Source organism: Fomitopsis serialis, assembly GCF_022376445.1.
Source record: "Fomitopsis serialis strain Sig1Antser10 chromosome Unknown B0H18scaffold_10, whole genome shotgun sequence".
Taxonomy (NCBI): Eukaryota; Fungi; Basidiomycota; class Agaricomycetes; order Polyporales; family Fomitopsidaceae; genus Fomitopsis; species Fomitopsis serialis.
The window spans coordinates 314,624-330,836 of NW_025954970.1; the positions used below are offsets into that span (position 1 = coordinate 314,624).

Consider the following 16,213-nt stretch of genomic DNA (forward strand, 5'->3'; position numbering starts at 1 on the left):
GCTTTGACATCGCCTTGTAATCATAGTCGTTCTTGTTTTGTAAGCTTTCGAGATGGTGCAGCTGTGTACAGAGATCAATGCGAGCATGAGCAGACGGAGAAGATCATACCAAATCTTGAATAAGTTGGCACTTCACCCAGCCCCGCATCATTGTTGCTTCCAGCTCGCCACCAGTGTGACCGTTCGTCTTGAATCGCCCGAGAAAGCCATTATTGCGCTCGTACGGGTATGCCCACCACGAGTAGGAAGGTCCATTGCGCAAGAAGAACTCGCTGTTGTGGGTAGCTAGATGGAAGTAAGGCGTTAGATGACAATTCATCGTCGCCCAGGACTGGCAGGCGCGGGAATGACAGTCCTGTGCACGTTCGACTTCCTGCGGAGATATCGAACTTGACGCCCATATACGTATGGCCGTGCACATCTCTAGGGCGTTCTCGTAGTGTCGCCGATAATTACGGTCTATCTCCATGCGATTGATGGCTTCCATGGCTTCTATCGGAACATCTCCGGGTTGAGCTGCAAGGTGTGCACGTTGGCGCGAGCGAATGAGATCCTCCTTCTTAGCGAGGGCTTTGCCTGCATTGCTTGAAGCGTTGGGTCGAGGTGCACATCCTTCCGGGATGGAACCTTTCACTTGCCAGGCGTAGTAGAGTACGACCGGGAGGATGTGGACGAGATTGCGCCATTGATCGGCTTTGACAGAGCCTCCCTCGGTGATCTATCAGACAAGAGCATGACACATCAGTACAGCACCGAATCGGACATCATGACATACCTTCTGCGGGACTCGGCCTGACGAGGCTGGCCACCAAATAGTCTGCAGAAACTCTTCGAGCTTCGACACCGGCTTGTCATTGCGGCTTCGAGTGGTGAACAAACCGCTCCCTACGAGTACCTCCTGAAACATATGCTTGACTTGAACTGATATGCTGTGAGTCATTTGCAAGGGTAATGGCTCGTTGTACACTCACCTAGAAAAGTGGCATGCATAAACTCGGGTGGCGAGCTTCTGGCAGGCATCCATCCCGGAAGCGCATCCAAGACTGACCATCGCACACCACGTCGCTCAGCGATCTCTTCGCGAAGGTCAGCATCAGCGTCCCGTGCCTTATAAGCATACTTTATGTAGCGCCAGTCGTCGCGCATGCGAAAACCTGGAATCAAGAATCAATAGCAATGCCTGAGAAAGCTCGATGGCATTCACACGTGGGATTGAAACACTCCGCGCTTGTAAGCGAGTCGAAGCTCTGGTAGCAATATGGGCATGGATATTCCTTCGATGTTGGCCCTCGCAGCCCGTTGGCTTTGCGACTTGCCGGAAGGTCAGATACCCCCATGTAGAGCGACCCATGCACGAGGTGGGGCTCCTCGGAGCCATGCACATCGAGATACACACCTACAAGACGGTATCAGTGTTCAGACTCCATATGGATGGTTGCGACTTTACCATCCTCGAAGGCGAGTATGTCGCGCACGAAAGGTTCCATTATATGGTTGAGCTGTTCGAGAGATGGCTCATGCGGTCCTGGTATGACACAGAGGAGGATGGTTTCTTCGCGAAGGTAGCGCTTGCTGCGTGGGTTGTTGAGGATTGTTAGATACACCGCACCGGATGAATGATGGCCCTTCTTGACAGAGCTAAACCTATAACTCAAGTTAGACACGTGGAGCGATCACGTCACGACTTGCAAACTCACCAATCAATGTTAAATGCGAACATTAATCCGCATGGAAGCGAGACGAAACGTTGATGCACTTCGTTAACATCGACGTCTTCAACTGACCACTTGCCACCTCGACGTCGTTGCAAACCCGCTTGCGCAGCACGCCAACCCCAGCCGTCTTGGATATCGTTCATACAGCGCCGAGACTTCAGGAATTTATTGAAGCACCGGAACTTTTGGTATTGCCACGATAATACGGGATCATACTCCTCTCATCAAAAGGAGTCGATTGGCGGTTTTTCGGCGGTTTTTGGACGAGATTTAGGGGTTGGCCAATATTTTGGGGGTCAAAACTAGTATATTGACTTTTATGGGACAACGGCTCGATGGATTTTGCTCGGAGGTAGTTCAAAGTGTTCCTTGAGCCTATCTGCATCGTTTCCGATGACTCCGGTGCGCGGGCAAAACGGTCAACAAAATTTGTTGCCTTTGTTTGTCCGGCACTGTACTAACAGCACCAGACAGACCGCGGCCAGTGCATTCTGTGCGAGAATCGCGAAACGTTGCAGTTACGGCTTCTGTTAGGCCCTGCGGATACGCATCTGCATTCTGTAAATATGCGCATACATGGCACGGAGAGGGCACTCACCGGACTCGGAACACGGAGCACTCCAGTTCGGCTTGACTTCTGTGAAGCTTCCAAGGTAGCGTTCATAGGTCCCTGTCAGTACATCTGATGCGAGAAGAGATAGTGACACGACGGAACTTCAGACAGTCGACGGTAATTAGTAATAACATAAGTGTGTCAACGGATTCACGACTACCTGAGGGACTCTCAACCGCCTATTCGTGAAATCGGCAAGCTCGACCGCGTGTCGAGCTCAAGATGCAGGAGGTGTCGTGCTCAAGAAACGACGCATCATTGTGAAATATACGATAGGCATCGCCGAGTGCGAGGTCTACTCGTACGAACCAAGCAAGGTCGAGTTCGACCCACCGACTATGACGACGATGACGACGTCGTCACTGTCGGCGAGGAGGACTCGGAATCCTCCTGGCGAGGGCTGCTCTTCGACGTCGACCCTTATGACGTCGATGAGGCTGGCGACCAGCCCTCGCAGCGGATTCCTGCGGACGGGCGGCACATTAGTTCTATGCACCTGGACGGACGAACAACCTACCGTCGATGCGCATTTCAGTCAATCTCGGCGATGCACTGAGGATTCACGGCGCTGGCCGGATGAGCGGGACGACTTGGTCCGCCCTCATACGCGCACTGTCGGTATCTTTGAAAGTCTTGCTCATGGACTTGGGGTTTATTTGGGGTTGTAGGCGGAATCGGAGCTTTGAGCCGCAGAAGATAAGTCAGGGTCGACAGAAACAGTGATGAGTCAAACACGCGCCTCGTTGTTCTTGTTCTCGAAGACGCGTTCGAATTTAATAGAGGCTGGAACGAAGTCGTCTCGAGTGACTGAATGGATGCTGGCTATTTTCGGCGAGATGCAGACTTCCTCTGTAAAGCGTGAGTACCACTCTGACTGGCGAAGCCTTGGCTACGGGTACTCGGTGGATGACGGTGAAGGATGGGGGGCACATGCAAGAAGGTTGAGGAAGTGGATTAACACTTACCGCCAGCAATAACGCAGCGAACTCAGCAGTGAATCTGTCCTTAGCCGTGCGAGACGGAATGCTCCTGTTCACTGAACCCATGTGAGTACACGCGGAATGTCGGGTCCAGAGGAACCGACTCGTAGCCGTTCGCAGCTGCATGTAGCATCTCTAATCGTCATATATCAGTGCACATTCACGGGCATGCAGAACTAAACCTACCTTTTCCTCTCGAGCGTCTCATTGCTAAGGGAGCACCACTCGGTCTTAGGCTCAGAGACCTGAAGCGTCATGCGGTTAGGCGGTGGGAATCCGCATACACCGAGAAATATGCATACCTTTCCCTCAGTGAACTGCTCGTTCTTTGAAGCGTCGACTCGCAGTAGCTCGTAGTGGGTCAGCGAGGAGCATATGGATCACAGGAACGGAACCGAAAGGTTAGGCGCCGAGAAAGCGTGTCTTGATTAGCGCCGCCCCGGCCTGTGGGAAATTGATCCCGCGATAGCGTCCACATCAAGATTGCATCTCTACCGAACTTACCTCCTCCTCCTCCTCCTCCTCCTCCACATCGTCAAGACGCCGACGGCGCCTGTGGCTGTCGGTCGATGGCTAAACGGATCCCTATCCTCCTCCTCCTCCACGCCCCTTAGCCGGTTTTCTACACTGTTGTTGCAATGGGCCCGTCATCATTTCCGAGTGAGTTCATGATTTGCTGATCCGCGTATACACCGCGTTGTAACTGCGTTGACATTTCTTGGGTAGACATTTTTACGGTGCCACTGTACACACTCCCGGGCTTCCGAACCGAACCGAAGTCCTTGGAACGCTCCGCCGCACAGGTTGCCTGAAGACGCCCCGCTATTGCTACGTTGTCCTCCTCTGGCGTGCCATCGACAGACTCTCTGCAGACTGGCTTCTCTGGTGCTGCTCTGGCTACCTCACTCGGGGAATCTGTGTCTGGTGTCAGCGGCTCCAGTAACCTCCCTTGGCCCCGTGTCGTTCCCACTACAATGCAGCAGGGCTCTACCTCGGAGCTAACCCAGGAGGAGCGCACCTTACAACCTCATCCCGAACTGGTCTACCGCTGCGCCGATTTGTCTGCGCAGGTTCACTCGATGCTCGGAAGATTGGAAGCCAGCAACAGGTACTAAGCCCAGCTTGAGAGTCAGGCTGCCCCAAACATCGCAATATGGGACCCTGTAGGGCGCCTAATATGCCGATGAACGACCTCAAAATATTGGCCAACCCAATTTTTCGTGGGAAAAACTTCGGAAGACCATTTTTGTGCGTATTTCGCCTCCCTGAGTCCATTCCTGCAGTCAGTTTGCCCCAAATTTATTCCGATCGGGCGCTACAAAATTTGTTGCCTTTGGTTGTCCGGCACTGTAGCTGATCGTGTGATCAGTAACATCGATGACGACGTCTCGGATTCTCGATAAGGACACAAGCCCCCACCGCGGAGTACGTGGCCACGAACCCGGTGGAGGGAGCGGTCGTATTCTACAAGTCGGAGATGCTTACTCGCCTGGGAGTCTTTTGAAGCAAAAGGAGGACCCCGCGAAGCCCGAGGTCCATGCGCATGCGATTCCGAAGACGACAACGTCCACAATCACTGTCATCGGCGCGTTTCTCGAGGACCTGAGCTCTGCCTCGCTCCTCAACCACCTATACGAGAGGCGACATCAGTGTTGGCTAATCTCGACGCTGTATGCGATTTATGACTAGAATACCAACATATATGGTGTACCTCTTCCATTGGTCGCACAAAGGGGAGAACAGACTCTCCTGCAACCATAAACGTTCGAACGTTTACTCAAAGCCTGGGCGCCCTGATGTTGATGGATCATTTGGACAAGAAGAATGTACGTGAGCACATGGTTGTCGACAAGATATGCATAGCATAGCGTGACGCACGCAGGTACCCTGAGCCCGTTATAGCTGCAGATGTCGATGAGTCGACGGTGTAGTCGTAGACAGTCTGAAAATGCCGGACTCTATCTTGGGCGCTTAATGACCGCGCCACGACTTTCGAGGCTCAGGAGCATCCAAAATATTTTTCCAGACTGCGTTCGTGCATTAATCGAGGAAATAGGAGGCTCCTATGGCAGCTGCATCACACATAGACCAGCTCGAGCGCGAACACAAACGACACATGAATAGTGATCCCTATCACTAGGATGTTCAACGCCGGCGGCATATCTAGTAATAGTCATAGTCATAGAACTCCCGCCCATAGAGATCCTCGAGCTCCTCGCTCCTCTTTCCTTGCTTCTTGTTCTTCTTCTTGCTATCATGTTCACTGAAAGAAGTTAGCAGTCAGCGCTTGGAGCTGCGAAGCACACGGAAGATGTACAGACCTCTTAATGGCCTCAACACCCTGGGCGCCATCCTTGATGACGGAGAACCACCCGCGGGTTTCCAGCTCGTCCTCGGGCAAGGAACGGTAAGCATGAGCGCTCGCAGGCTCCCTAGCGACGAGCGGAGTAATGTGAGCGGGAGTGCTGGGCGCGTGTTCAGCGAACGGCTCAGGTTCCCGTGCCGTGGGCCTTATATGGAGCCTAGCCGTCCCGAATCCATAGGAGGGTTCTCGGGCCATGACTTCGTCATATTCGCGCTCGTAGACTTGCCTGAGACAATGTTTGAGAGATGTTTGCCAGATAGATAGCCATCAACACTCACTGGATAGGCATGGACATAGCCGGGATAGCCAATGTAGATAACATGGCAGCGATGAACAGAGAGCAGCGCATGATAACACGATAGTTGAAGGGGAAAAGATATGGATAGGTTGGTTGCGAGTAGTGCGAGGGGTCGTGAGGCGAGAAGGTGATCGTTATTCGTTAATGAATGTAAAAGAAGTCAGGCTGTCCGATGGATGTTATGAGTTGAATCGCTACAAGGTAGACAGGGGCTACGCACCAGCCAGTACCGACTTCAGTGGCTCAGACTCGAGGGTAGGAGCTGAGCAATAGACTTCAGCGGCAGACCGCTTATATGCACTCGCTTTTGCATAGCTTGCTCCACCTACAACTTTGGGGACCGTTTCGACTTGACCACTATCTCCAACAGCTGCTGTGATCACGTAAGTTGATTGTTATGGCCGACGATGACATGTAACACACCGCCGGACAGATGGTGACATTATTATCTGTAGCAAGCGCAAGAAGCAATGCTTGTGCAGGTGCAATCACCGGTCAACCGGCCATCGCTGAATGATTGGGATTGTAGACTTACACACGGCACGAGTAGTTGCCATAGAGTCAACGTGGTGTATGGCTATGCTCTTGTACAGTCTGGACTTTGGTACACGGCCAGTCGGGGAGTCAGTGCGTCCGATCAGAGCGCTCATTCATTCAGCTCACGGACCCTCAGCACGAACTTGAACAGCATGTCAGAGTTCTGGGCTCTGATGGGGACTCAGCTGAGCAAGCTGAGTACTGTTTACGGTGAGATGGCAAAACGTTATGAAGCTGGTATGTAGAGGAAAACACAGCATCATTCGGGGCCGCAGTTGCGCTTGAGGCAGGGAGAGCGGTGGCGGGTGTCTGAACGTTGCATGTCATAAGCGCCGGTCCTCAGGGCGACGCACTACTGTACACGTGATCCCGACGCGCCGGACGCGGTGGCCACTGGCGTCGTGCCTCGAGTGGCGCTGTGGCGTCGCTGTCCTTGTCATTCAGCTTGCCAATTGACCCCCCTGCGTCCACTCTATGCCACTCTTGCACCACTGAGGACATTATATATTTAAAGCTGATGGACGCGACAGGGCTCGTCTCTCTTCTTCTCCTACTCTCGCACCGACCGGTCGAGTCCGCACCTGCCTGGCACTGCCTATGGACCGTGACGTTGGGATATGCGCACCTTGGGCCATGGAGGAGACATCGGTGTAACGGCACTCTAACAAGAAATGGTACTCGGCGAACCACGGTGCGGATTTGGACGCACACGGATCGCTCTCAGGCACTGAAGCGATCTATCACTGGCAGCTTCGTGTTCGGCTACTTACATATGGCGGACGAGAGCGCTGTACGTCGTGGTCATCACGAAGTCTGAAAGTATTTGAAGCCCGACTACGAGTTAATAGATCAATGAGGGCAGGAGGAGGATCTACAATGGTAAGCACGCGACATTGTAACTGCCTACTCAGTACCGTGACAGAAGCCGCGCCACGGATACCAGGCAGTCCACGGACATCTCAAGCTCATTTAATCTAAGTTAGGCGACCATGGGGATAACATGTGCAACTTCAAGGAGTACTTCAAGGCCCAGGCAATGCACGCGCATACATATTTCCGTGTCAATGAACATACGCGCAACGAACTTACACAATCACTGTGCTGGACGACGGCACTGAGGTCGGTGACAACTCGCCAATGATGTAGTGATGAAATGCTCATCAATCTCTAGCTTTTTGTCAGAAGAGAGATGTGTGCATGTGCATGTATGCGGCTCCACTGGAGACTCGGAGTACTGCCTACAAGGAGCGCGGCTTATACGGCTGGATCGATATGCGTAGTCGGCGATGGGTGCGTAACGTCTTTCCGAACACATATTATGATCAGTTTTTATATCGATACTTCTACGCATATGCAGATACAATTTATGACCACGATTCAGAAGATCGAGCAGGATGTTAAATGGCCGTGAGTGACTTTCTGGTCGCCTCTTCATACTCACCCGGGCTTCATTTCGGCGAGCTTGTGTCCTCTCGTCGAGCCGTCCTACCGCGCTCATCAAATACGCAATGTGCGTACGCAGCAAGCAGTGCTGATTTCGCGCGTCTCATGGAACTTCGCAAGGACAGACTCGCACATGAAATCAGAATACACCGTGCTGATGAAGGGCCACGTGTAAGGGGTCATATCAGAGTTGTCTTCATTTCGTCAACGAACGACATGGAGGATCCGTTTATGGCTAGGTTTTGCAGTGTACGCATGGTATGTAGCCTTCTCCGCTTTCCATTCTTTGGATACTGGGCCGTGAAGGGCTTTTGCCTGGCTCATGACCGTTTCCAGCGCAAACCCTGCACCCCAGTGGATACTTCACTGGTGGCTGGTGGGTGTTCGACCTCATAGGGACACCACGACCTGTCACTAGGTGCGCATTTCTCCTAAGACGTTCCGATGAGGTACGTGGGTTGGAGAGCTTACCAAAGAACGACCTCACGATGACTCTACCTCAGCACCCATGCACCGCCCGCTCAATGCTGCGAATGCGCTTGACGTGCATGTGCCAGAACGATCTAGTTCTTCATGGTTGCCCGCTGCCATGCGCAAGAGGCATAGTCCTCACGGGCGTTCCTGCTGATATCCACGTTGGCGCTTTGCCTCCGCTGCATCTCGTCTTCCCGCTTCGTCTGGTGGCGAGGGCGGCTGGTCCATTCAATACCTCCACTTGGCACGCCATTGCACTCGCACACTCGGTTCCGTCGGCATCTGTACTGAATGCGCGACTGCGGATATGACATGGACCGTTTCGTACATGGCAAGTCAGCTGCCATGAGCTGAACAGAAAGTCGGGCGCTGTGTCTATCACTCGGACTAGCCTTCTGCACGCTTGCTTCTCGCCCTATCTCCTGCGCCCTGGTCACTGGTCACTTGATTGGGAGGGCGTCTTCCACACGTTCCTGGGGCGCTCTGCGGCACACGGTATGACGAGGCCACCGCAATTTTCGTGTGGGTGAGTTCTTCCGTCTTCGGTGGGTTCAAGCGCTACCTTCGTGGCGTCAAGAAGTGTGGAAGTGTGGGTGGAATCCGTGGTTCATTAACGGGCATTCTCGCAGCAACCAGAGTGAACTCGATAGAAGGTCGACGAATTCGAAGGAAGGAGGTTGCATGCGTAGTGGAACTATCACCGGCCGGTACGTGTGCCTTTGCCATTCTACCGGAGTCCCCATTTCCACGACAATGAGGCGACATGGACTCCGCAAACCGGTCTTCCCCAAGGATTGTCCGCTTCCCAGTCTCATGTCCACAGTCAATTAAGGCTGGTGTCGCCACTAGTATCAGCGCCATGCACCGCCGCGTCAGCTATCGTTACATTGCATACAGAAACCTCCAAATACTTCGAATCAGTCTACTCGGACAACTGGATGCCGCTCCCATGCCGCGTCTACTCGGTGTCTGACCGGTAGACCTTTGCCACCTTCTCAGGTACATTGACCACGCGAACTTAATCTGGAGGCGGACCGGTGCTGCTATAGCTCATCTAGGATGATCAGCGATGTATCCCCGGGGCGATATGGCATCAGCTCGTCCTGCTGGGCCCATCCTGCCTGGCCTGGAATATCAACTACCGCCAGCTGGTTCGCAACGTCAATCAGGACTGGCACGCAGGGACGAATGCATGCGTCCGCAATGTGGTCGAAGTCCCACCGCGCGCCTACCCCGGATCGCGGAACGCGCCAGAGTCAATCGGCGGACAAGTGATCGGGTTTAGGGCCGGCGCGCGGGGGTTTGGTATGATTTCTATATTTGGCAAGTCGAGGCAACGTGGCGGCCCTTTACGCTGCGAGACTTGACGAGAGCGCTCTCTCGCTCCGTACGCCTCGTGTGCAGTACACTTACCTCACGCTGGCCAGCGTAACGGGGGCAGAATCTCCCCTTCTCTGCGACACCCATGGCGCCCCCTCCCCCGCCGCCTCCGCCTCCTCCTCCGCTATGCTTTCCTTTTTCTCGAAACAAGTCCCGCCGCCGTCTGACGTTCTCTGAGCAGTCGGCGCGGGAGTCTTTCGATTCGCAACGATCGAGCATCAACCGTCTGGAGCGGGCCGGTTCCTATTCGCCTACCGCCACACTCACATCGCACGCTGAGAAGCTCACCTTTTCGTCCGAGACGGAGTCATATTCGTCGGCGCGCAACAAGCGGAATGAGGCGATCGAGGTCCGTGCTGGTGTCTTGCGACGAAACACGACCAAGGCAGGATCGAGGCTCCGCCGCCCCGCGTGCGGATCCTCCGCAGAGGAAGAAGACCTTGTTGGGTATGGATGGGGAATTGGAAAGAGGGAGAAGGAGAGGCAGAGGGAGCAGGAGATGATGCAGGAGAAGGGAGAGTCGATTCGGAGGACTCGCTTGACTTGACGCGTAATGCGTCGAACGACAGCCGCCCTCCGCTCTACCAGTCCCCAGGGCCATCCAACCGCTCTCACCGCGAGTCCGTCACGAGCTATATGAACCCGCTACCCCGCCAACGCCTCCTGTGCCTCGCGCTCGAACACTACAAGTCCAAATGACTCGTACGACCGCGCGCTCTGGAGGTTCTGGTGGTTCTGGTGGCGCGCGGAGTGGCCGCAGTGGAGGTGGAGGTGGAAGTGGAATGGAAGCCAGAGGAGGCCGCGTTTCGCAGCTTCAGACTCTGTGGACACGCTCGTCGGCTCTGCCTACGAGCGCAAGGTCAACGATCTCGATCCTATACCGGAACGAGTTGACACGAGGGATCGTCTTGATGCGTTGAGGTCCTTGATGGCCAAGGAGAATCTCGATTACTAGTGAGTCTATCACGGTGCATGTTTGGGCGACGATCATGACTCCTGTCAGTGTCATTCCGTCCGAGGATGCCCATGGATCAGAATACGTTGCAATTAATGACAAGAGAAGAGAGTGGATCTCTGGGTACGTCATGTCTCATATATCGGCGAATGTTTTACTCACGCTTTCAAACAGATTCACCGGTTCGTCTGGACAGGCGATCATCTCAAGAAACAACGCGTACATGGTCACCGACTCGCGCTACTGGGTTCAAGCGCAACAACAACTCGACCATAACTGGATCCTCATCAAGGCCGGCTCTCCAGAGGGTCCCAAGGACTGGGCGGAGTGGCTTGTTGACCGTTCCCGAGACACGCGCATTGGTCTCGACGCACGCATGATTTCGCACGAGAAGGCAAGCACGCTCAACCCGCTCCTGCACACGCGCAGCTCGAAGCTAGTCTACCCGCCGCAGAACATGGTGGATCTAATTTGGGCGGAGAAGCCGTCGCGTTCGAAGGAGCCCGTGTACGTGCAGCCGTACGAGCTCACGGGCAAACATGCCAGCGCGAAGTTGGCAGAGTTGAGGGAATGGATCCGCCAGCAGCCCCCGACACTGCCTACATTTTCCAAGATGGAACCGAAGCCGTCGCAATGCAAGTGGCAACGCTAATATCGTCGCTGCCAAACATCGGTGTGTGATGCGCACCTCACTTTCGTCCTCATACTGACTCACCGTCAGCTTGGCTGCTGAATTGCGCGGAGATGATATCCCGTTCAACCCGGTCTTCCACTCGTACCTATTCGTCAGCTTGTCTCAAGCTGTACTTTTCGTTGAGCCCTCGAAGGTTCACCTGCCGTCGACGAATATCTTGAGTCCATCGGCGTCGAGAGGCAAGACTACAACGAGGTCTGGAGTTACCTCCGCCTCAAGCCTTGGGGCGAGGGCAAGGCACGCGAACTTACTACTCTTTGCGGCGGTTAGAACTAACGCACTTTTCGTTTTACAGGTCATCATTACCCCTCAGACCTCGTACGCGATATCCCTCATCCTCACAAGCATGCGGTACACCGTGCTTCCCTCGTGGATCGACCAGGCCAAGGCGGTCAAGAACCTGTCGAGGTCAAGGGACTGCGAAACGCTTACTGCGCGATGGCATTGCCTTCGTGCGTTTCCTCGCTTGGATGGAGCAGAAGATTTCTGAGGGCTTCGAAATCACTGAATATGAAGCTGCCTGGCGGTTGACGGAATACAGACGCAGCTGGAGAAATACATGGGCCTGGCGTACGAGAACATATCGGCAGTGGTCCTAATGCTGGTGAGCAGTGTAACCTTGGGTAGCCGATGCATCCGCTGATATGTTTCCTCGTTTCAAGCCCTCCCCACTATTCGCCTCGTAAGGCGACTGCGCGGTTCGTTGACCGAGAGACTCCGTATTTGAAGTGAGTTCAGACGTCCGACTCTACTGGACCTGCTCAGACAATGTCACAGTGATTCGGGCGGACAGTACTCGGATGGTACTTGTGATACGACGAGGACCGTGCACTTCGGTCGTCCCACAGATGCGCAATGCGAAGCGTTTACGCGAGTCCTGCAGGGTCACGTACGTACCAACAGTATTCTATGTTACTTGTCCATTGAACCATAACACGTTCACGATTAGATTGCCATCGACAGCGCCTTCTTTCCCGAGGGTACGAGCGGTTGCAGCTTGATGTTCTGGCTCGGAAAGCACTTGGAGGGACGGCTTGAACTATCTGGTAGGTGGCTAGTACATATGAATGCAATCAAGCTCACAAGCCGTTGTCTAGCATGGAACCGGACATGGCGTTGGCTCCTTCCTGACAGTCCACGAAGGCCCGCAGGGTTTCTCATCGTCCGTCCCGCTTGTTCAGGGGCACGTCGTGACGAACGAGCCTGGATATTGTAAGCGACCTTCTCCGATCCGATGTCGGTGCAAGGTCTGACTTGATTGATAGACAAAGAAGGCCAATTCGGTGTCAGAATCGAGTCATGTCTGGTTGTGCAACGTGTTAAGGTCGGAGATCTGATTACCAGCGTTAGTCTTAGTCGAGCTGACAATGAATCCCCATAGACGAAGAACCAGTTCAATGGCAACGTCTGGCTCGGTTTCGAGCGACTCACATGCGTGCCCATTCAGACGAAGATGGTGAAAGCGTCGATGCTATCGAAGGAAGAGAGGGATTGGGTCAAGGTACATCCGATTTTGGCATACGAGCACAGTGGGGTATGCTAACGAACGGTGAATGCAGGCGCACAACAAACGCTGTCTCGAAAGATTGGCGCCTTACTTGGAGAGCGACCAACGCGCGTTGAAGTGGCTCCGGCGGGAAGCCAACAAGGACATCGGCCTGGCGAGCACTGGACCAGGCGGTATCAGTATAGACTGGGATTGATTCCCACACCACAGTGGTTTGCTCCTACTTATCCTCTCCCGATTTCTGACTATGTTTCTGAACTGTATGTGTGTACTCCTACCCGGCCTTATACCTTATCATCAGCACATGGGCTGTCGTAGGGCATTCCCGCTGACTTCATATATACTGACTGTACCTCCCCTTTCTCACATCTTCCTTCTACAGCTGTACTTGGAACTTTGGATTACTTATTGCGCCCCGCCGTGCCCCTCACCTTGCTTGTATACACTTGGATTCCGTGTACGTACATAGTACCTCTTCGATAGTAGGTAGTGCTCATGACTGGAGGCGTCTCCGTAAATTGATGAATGAAATGAGATGATTGCGAACGTTTGTCACGAAGGTCGAGAGGGAATGGTGCGCCCGCTATTCAAGTGCACGATTGGACACAGCAAACGACGTTGGATTGTCTACAATGCCGCGTAAGGTACCTACCTTGTTTTGAAAATTACGCGCACGCGCGATCGGGCCGTATCACGTAGAAAATGCGCCATATGAATGTTGAAGCAATAGGAAATACAGCGACAAAGAATCCATGACCATGCGAGCAAAAGCAACGATGAATGATACATGTAAATGGGACAACGGAGACGACGCTCATCGGCGGTTCGTCTTGCCCATTTTCCGCTTGCCAGAGTACAGGTGCTTGGGCTGAACCAAATGTTAGTCTCATGAGTATAGAACACTATGATCAGTCGACGTACCATCTTGACCTTGATCGCACGGTCAGACTCGCCAGCCTTTGCGAGCATATTCGGTTTTCTTTGGCCAAGATCCCGAAGCTTGATCGCTTTTGAGGCTTGCTAAACACGCAGCGACATGAACATCCCCTCCGCCAAACAGAGCACACAAGCAACATACCGCATGGTCCCGCATACCAGCAAGCCGCCGGTCCGTCTTCGGCTCATGCTTGCCCTTCGCCACGACAGCCCCTGAGTTAGCCTTCGCCCGCTTGTTCGGCGTCGGCTGGTCCTCGCCATCCACGTCCATCCAGTCGCCCTCCGCGCCCTCCTCGTCGACGTCCATCTGCGCGTCCTCCTCGCGCTCGCGCTTCCGCTTCGCACCCGCTTGCTTCGCGAGCCGCGTCGCGCGCTCCTCGATGCGCGAGGGGTCGTGCCCGGCCTTGGTGAGCTCGGAGGAGAGCTCGGTGAGTGTGCGGAGGCCGGCGGTACGCGGGAGCTTGGCCTGGTTCTTCATCGACTTTTTGGAGCTCTGCGAGATCAGCTTCTTCCCCCGGGCTACCTTCGCCTCGGCCGCTTCCAGCTCGTCGTCCGAGTCGAACTGTTATTAGTCGGTCGGTTAGTAGGAGTACATGTGGTGAAGTGGGACGGGACTGACCATCTCTTCCTCGCTGTCGTAGAACCCTTCTGCCTGGAGCTTCTCCTCTTCGCGCTCGAGCGCGTCGAGCTTCTCGAGGATGTCCGGGTCGATGAAGTCGGCGATGTTCTTGCCGTCCATGATCTCCGGTATGATGTCCATCTTCCATTCCGGATTCGCAAGCATGTAGTTCTCTGTAGCAGTCACGATCAGGCAAGCATCCAAAGCACGACGAAAGAGCGGAACGCACTCTTGAGGTTGATGTTGTACACGCCTGCGCCACCCTCCTCCGCCTCGATGTCCCGCTCCAGCCTCCGCCTTACGGGTCCTCCTTGTCGAACTTCTTCCGGTTCTTCACCGCCTCTGGGATGAACGGCTCGCGCACGACGTCGTCGCGTGCCTTCGGCTGCGCGACATGCAGCCTATTGAGGATCGAGTTGATCTTGTTGCCCTTGAGCTTCTGGTCTACGCGGTGCTCCAGGAGAGCGTCGCAGGCCTTGTTCTTCAGCTCCATAACGCCCTCGTCGGTGTAACACGACACCTGTACGTTCATGACGTCCTCGGCGCTGATGATCTCGTCGACCAGCGCGCGGTTCTCGGGCGATAGATCGTCCAGGCGGGTGACGTCGATCTTGTTGATGACAAGCATGGTTGGCTTGTTCGCGAAGAGGGGCTTGATGGAATGGAAGAGCTTGCACTGCGCCTCGACGCTGTACCCGCACTGCTCACTGAGATCCATGAAGTAGAGCACACAACTCCTGAGATGCGCAAGGGCGGTGATGCTCTGCATCTCGATCGTGTTCATGTCCTCGAGGGGATGGTCGAGGATACCCGGCGTGTCGATCACTTGCCACCGCATGTACCGGTAGTCGAGGTGCCCCACGAAGAGCGACTTCGTCGTGAAGGCGTACGGCTGCACGTCGACATCCGCGCGGGTGACTTTGTTGATGAAGGACGACTTGCCGACATTGGGGTAGCCACAGATGAGGAGCGTGCGAGCGGTAGGGTCGATCGCGGGCAGACGGGAGATGTGCTGCCGGACCTGCTCGAGGTAGGCGAGGGGGTCCTTCTGCCTTCGCATGATTGTCGCCATACGACCGAGCGCGGCCCGTTTGAGCTGCTTGCATCGGTAGAGACTGTCACCAAACTTGAGGAGCGGACATAGTCTTTTGCGACCTGGTCGATGAGATGCCTGGCTGTTCGGAGCTGTCCGAGAGCGAGCTTGTAGTGGTTTTTGTCGTAGAGAACGTTCATAAGGGATGCAAGGAACGGGTGAAGATCCTGGTCACACCCGGGTCTCAGTACAACAGTGGAGACACAGTAACACAAGACGTACATCAAGCATAGGGAACTCCTCCAGGATCGCGCTCAGCTTTTCATCGAATGAATCTTGCGTGAACTTGACCTTGCGCATGTAAAAGTTGCGAATCCGACTGATTTTGAAGTTTTTGTGGATGACCTTCCGCCCTCTCTCAGTATCATTCCACTCTTATTTCATCGAGGGATGCTCACCGTCGGTGTCTTCCGCTGTGTTCTAGACAGGACGATGTCCAGGAAGTCCGCCGCCGTCGGGACGGGCGAGATCTGCTTTAGGCCGCTCGTAGACATCTTGACGGTCGATGTGGAGGCTCTTGCAGCTGTTCAAGGATGAGGCTGGCAAACAGGGATCTCGCCGTCGAGAGCAGTGTCGGCGTTACGGAGGGCAGCGTGCAGCCTCC

At 54.4% G+C, this 16,213-nt stretch overlaps 5 protein-coding genes across 5 annotated transcripts; 2 read left to right on the forward strand and 3 right to left on the reverse strand.

Moving 5' to 3' along the window:
• Positions 1 to 103: 103 nt before the first annotated feature.
• B0H18DRAFT_1083280 (uncharacterized protein) lies at positions 104 to 1,487 on the reverse strand (the record flags this gene model as incomplete). The annotated part of the gene is made up of 5 exons (XM_048031648.1): positions 104 to 718; positions 776 to 921; positions 972 to 1,154; positions 1,205 to 1,396; positions 1,448 to 1,487. The coding sequence occupies 5 exons, from the start codon at positions 1,485 to 1,487 to the stop codon at positions 104 to 106; spliced, it is 1,176 nt and encodes a 391-aa protein (XP_047897375.1).
• A 3,984-nt stretch (positions 1,488 to 5,471) lies between these two features.
• B0H18DRAFT_952265 (uncharacterized protein) lies at positions 5,472 to 6,022 on the reverse strand (the record flags this gene model as incomplete). Its single annotated transcript, XM_048042086.1, has 3 exons — positions 5,472 to 5,571; positions 5,630 to 5,899; positions 5,952 to 6,022. 3 exons carry the CDS (start codon positions 6,020 to 6,022, stop codon positions 5,472 to 5,474), a joined length of 441 nt encoding a protein of 146 aa, XP_047897376.1.
• An 892-nt stretch (positions 6,023 to 6,914) lies between these two features.
• B0H18DRAFT_28893 (uncharacterized protein) lies at positions 6,915 to 7,993 on the forward strand. Its single transcript, XM_048037427.1, has 5 exons — positions 6,915 to 7,199; positions 7,259 to 7,387; positions 7,488 to 7,627; positions 7,680 to 7,798; positions 7,866 to 7,993. The coding sequence occupies exons 1-4, from the start codon at positions 7,026 to 7,028 to the stop codon at positions 7,786 to 7,788; spliced, it is 552 nt and encodes a 183-aa protein (XP_047897377.1). The 5' UTR covers positions 6,915 to 7,025; the 3' UTR covers positions 7,789 to 7,798; positions 7,866 to 7,993.
• Positions 7,994 to 10,500: 2,507 nt separating this feature from the next.
• Positions 10,501 to 13,157, forward strand: B0H18DRAFT_1083271 (uncharacterized protein; the record flags this gene model as incomplete). The annotated part of the gene is made up of 16 exons (XM_048031643.1): positions 10,501 to 10,576; positions 10,618 to 10,759; positions 10,809 to 10,883; positions 10,935 to 11,399; positions 11,482 to 11,587; positions 11,617 to 11,691; positions 11,750 to 11,845; positions 11,996 to 12,058; positions 12,142 to 12,182; positions 12,232 to 12,343; positions 12,404 to 12,456; positions 12,482 to 12,500; positions 12,552 to 12,666; positions 12,720 to 12,778; positions 12,836 to 12,955; positions 13,014 to 13,157. The coding sequence occupies 16 exons, from the start codon at positions 10,501 to 10,503 to the stop codon at positions 13,155 to 13,157; spliced, it is 1,761 nt and encodes a 586-aa protein (XP_047897378.1).
• Positions 13,158 to 13,775: 618 nt separating this feature from the next.
• Positions 13,776 to 16,103, reverse strand: B0H18DRAFT_1083272 (P-loop containing nucleoside triphosphate hydrolase protein; the record flags this gene model as incomplete). The annotated part of the gene is made up of 9 exons (XM_048031644.1): positions 13,776 to 13,829; positions 13,883 to 13,981; positions 14,040 to 14,459; positions 14,517 to 14,689; positions 14,746 to 14,813; positions 14,837 to 15,642; positions 15,672 to 15,776; positions 15,832 to 15,954; positions 16,008 to 16,103. 9 exons carry the CDS (start codon positions 16,101 to 16,103, stop codon positions 13,776 to 13,778), a joined length of 1,944 nt encoding a protein of 647 aa, XP_047897379.1.
• Positions 16,104 to 16,213: the final 110 nt, after the last annotated feature.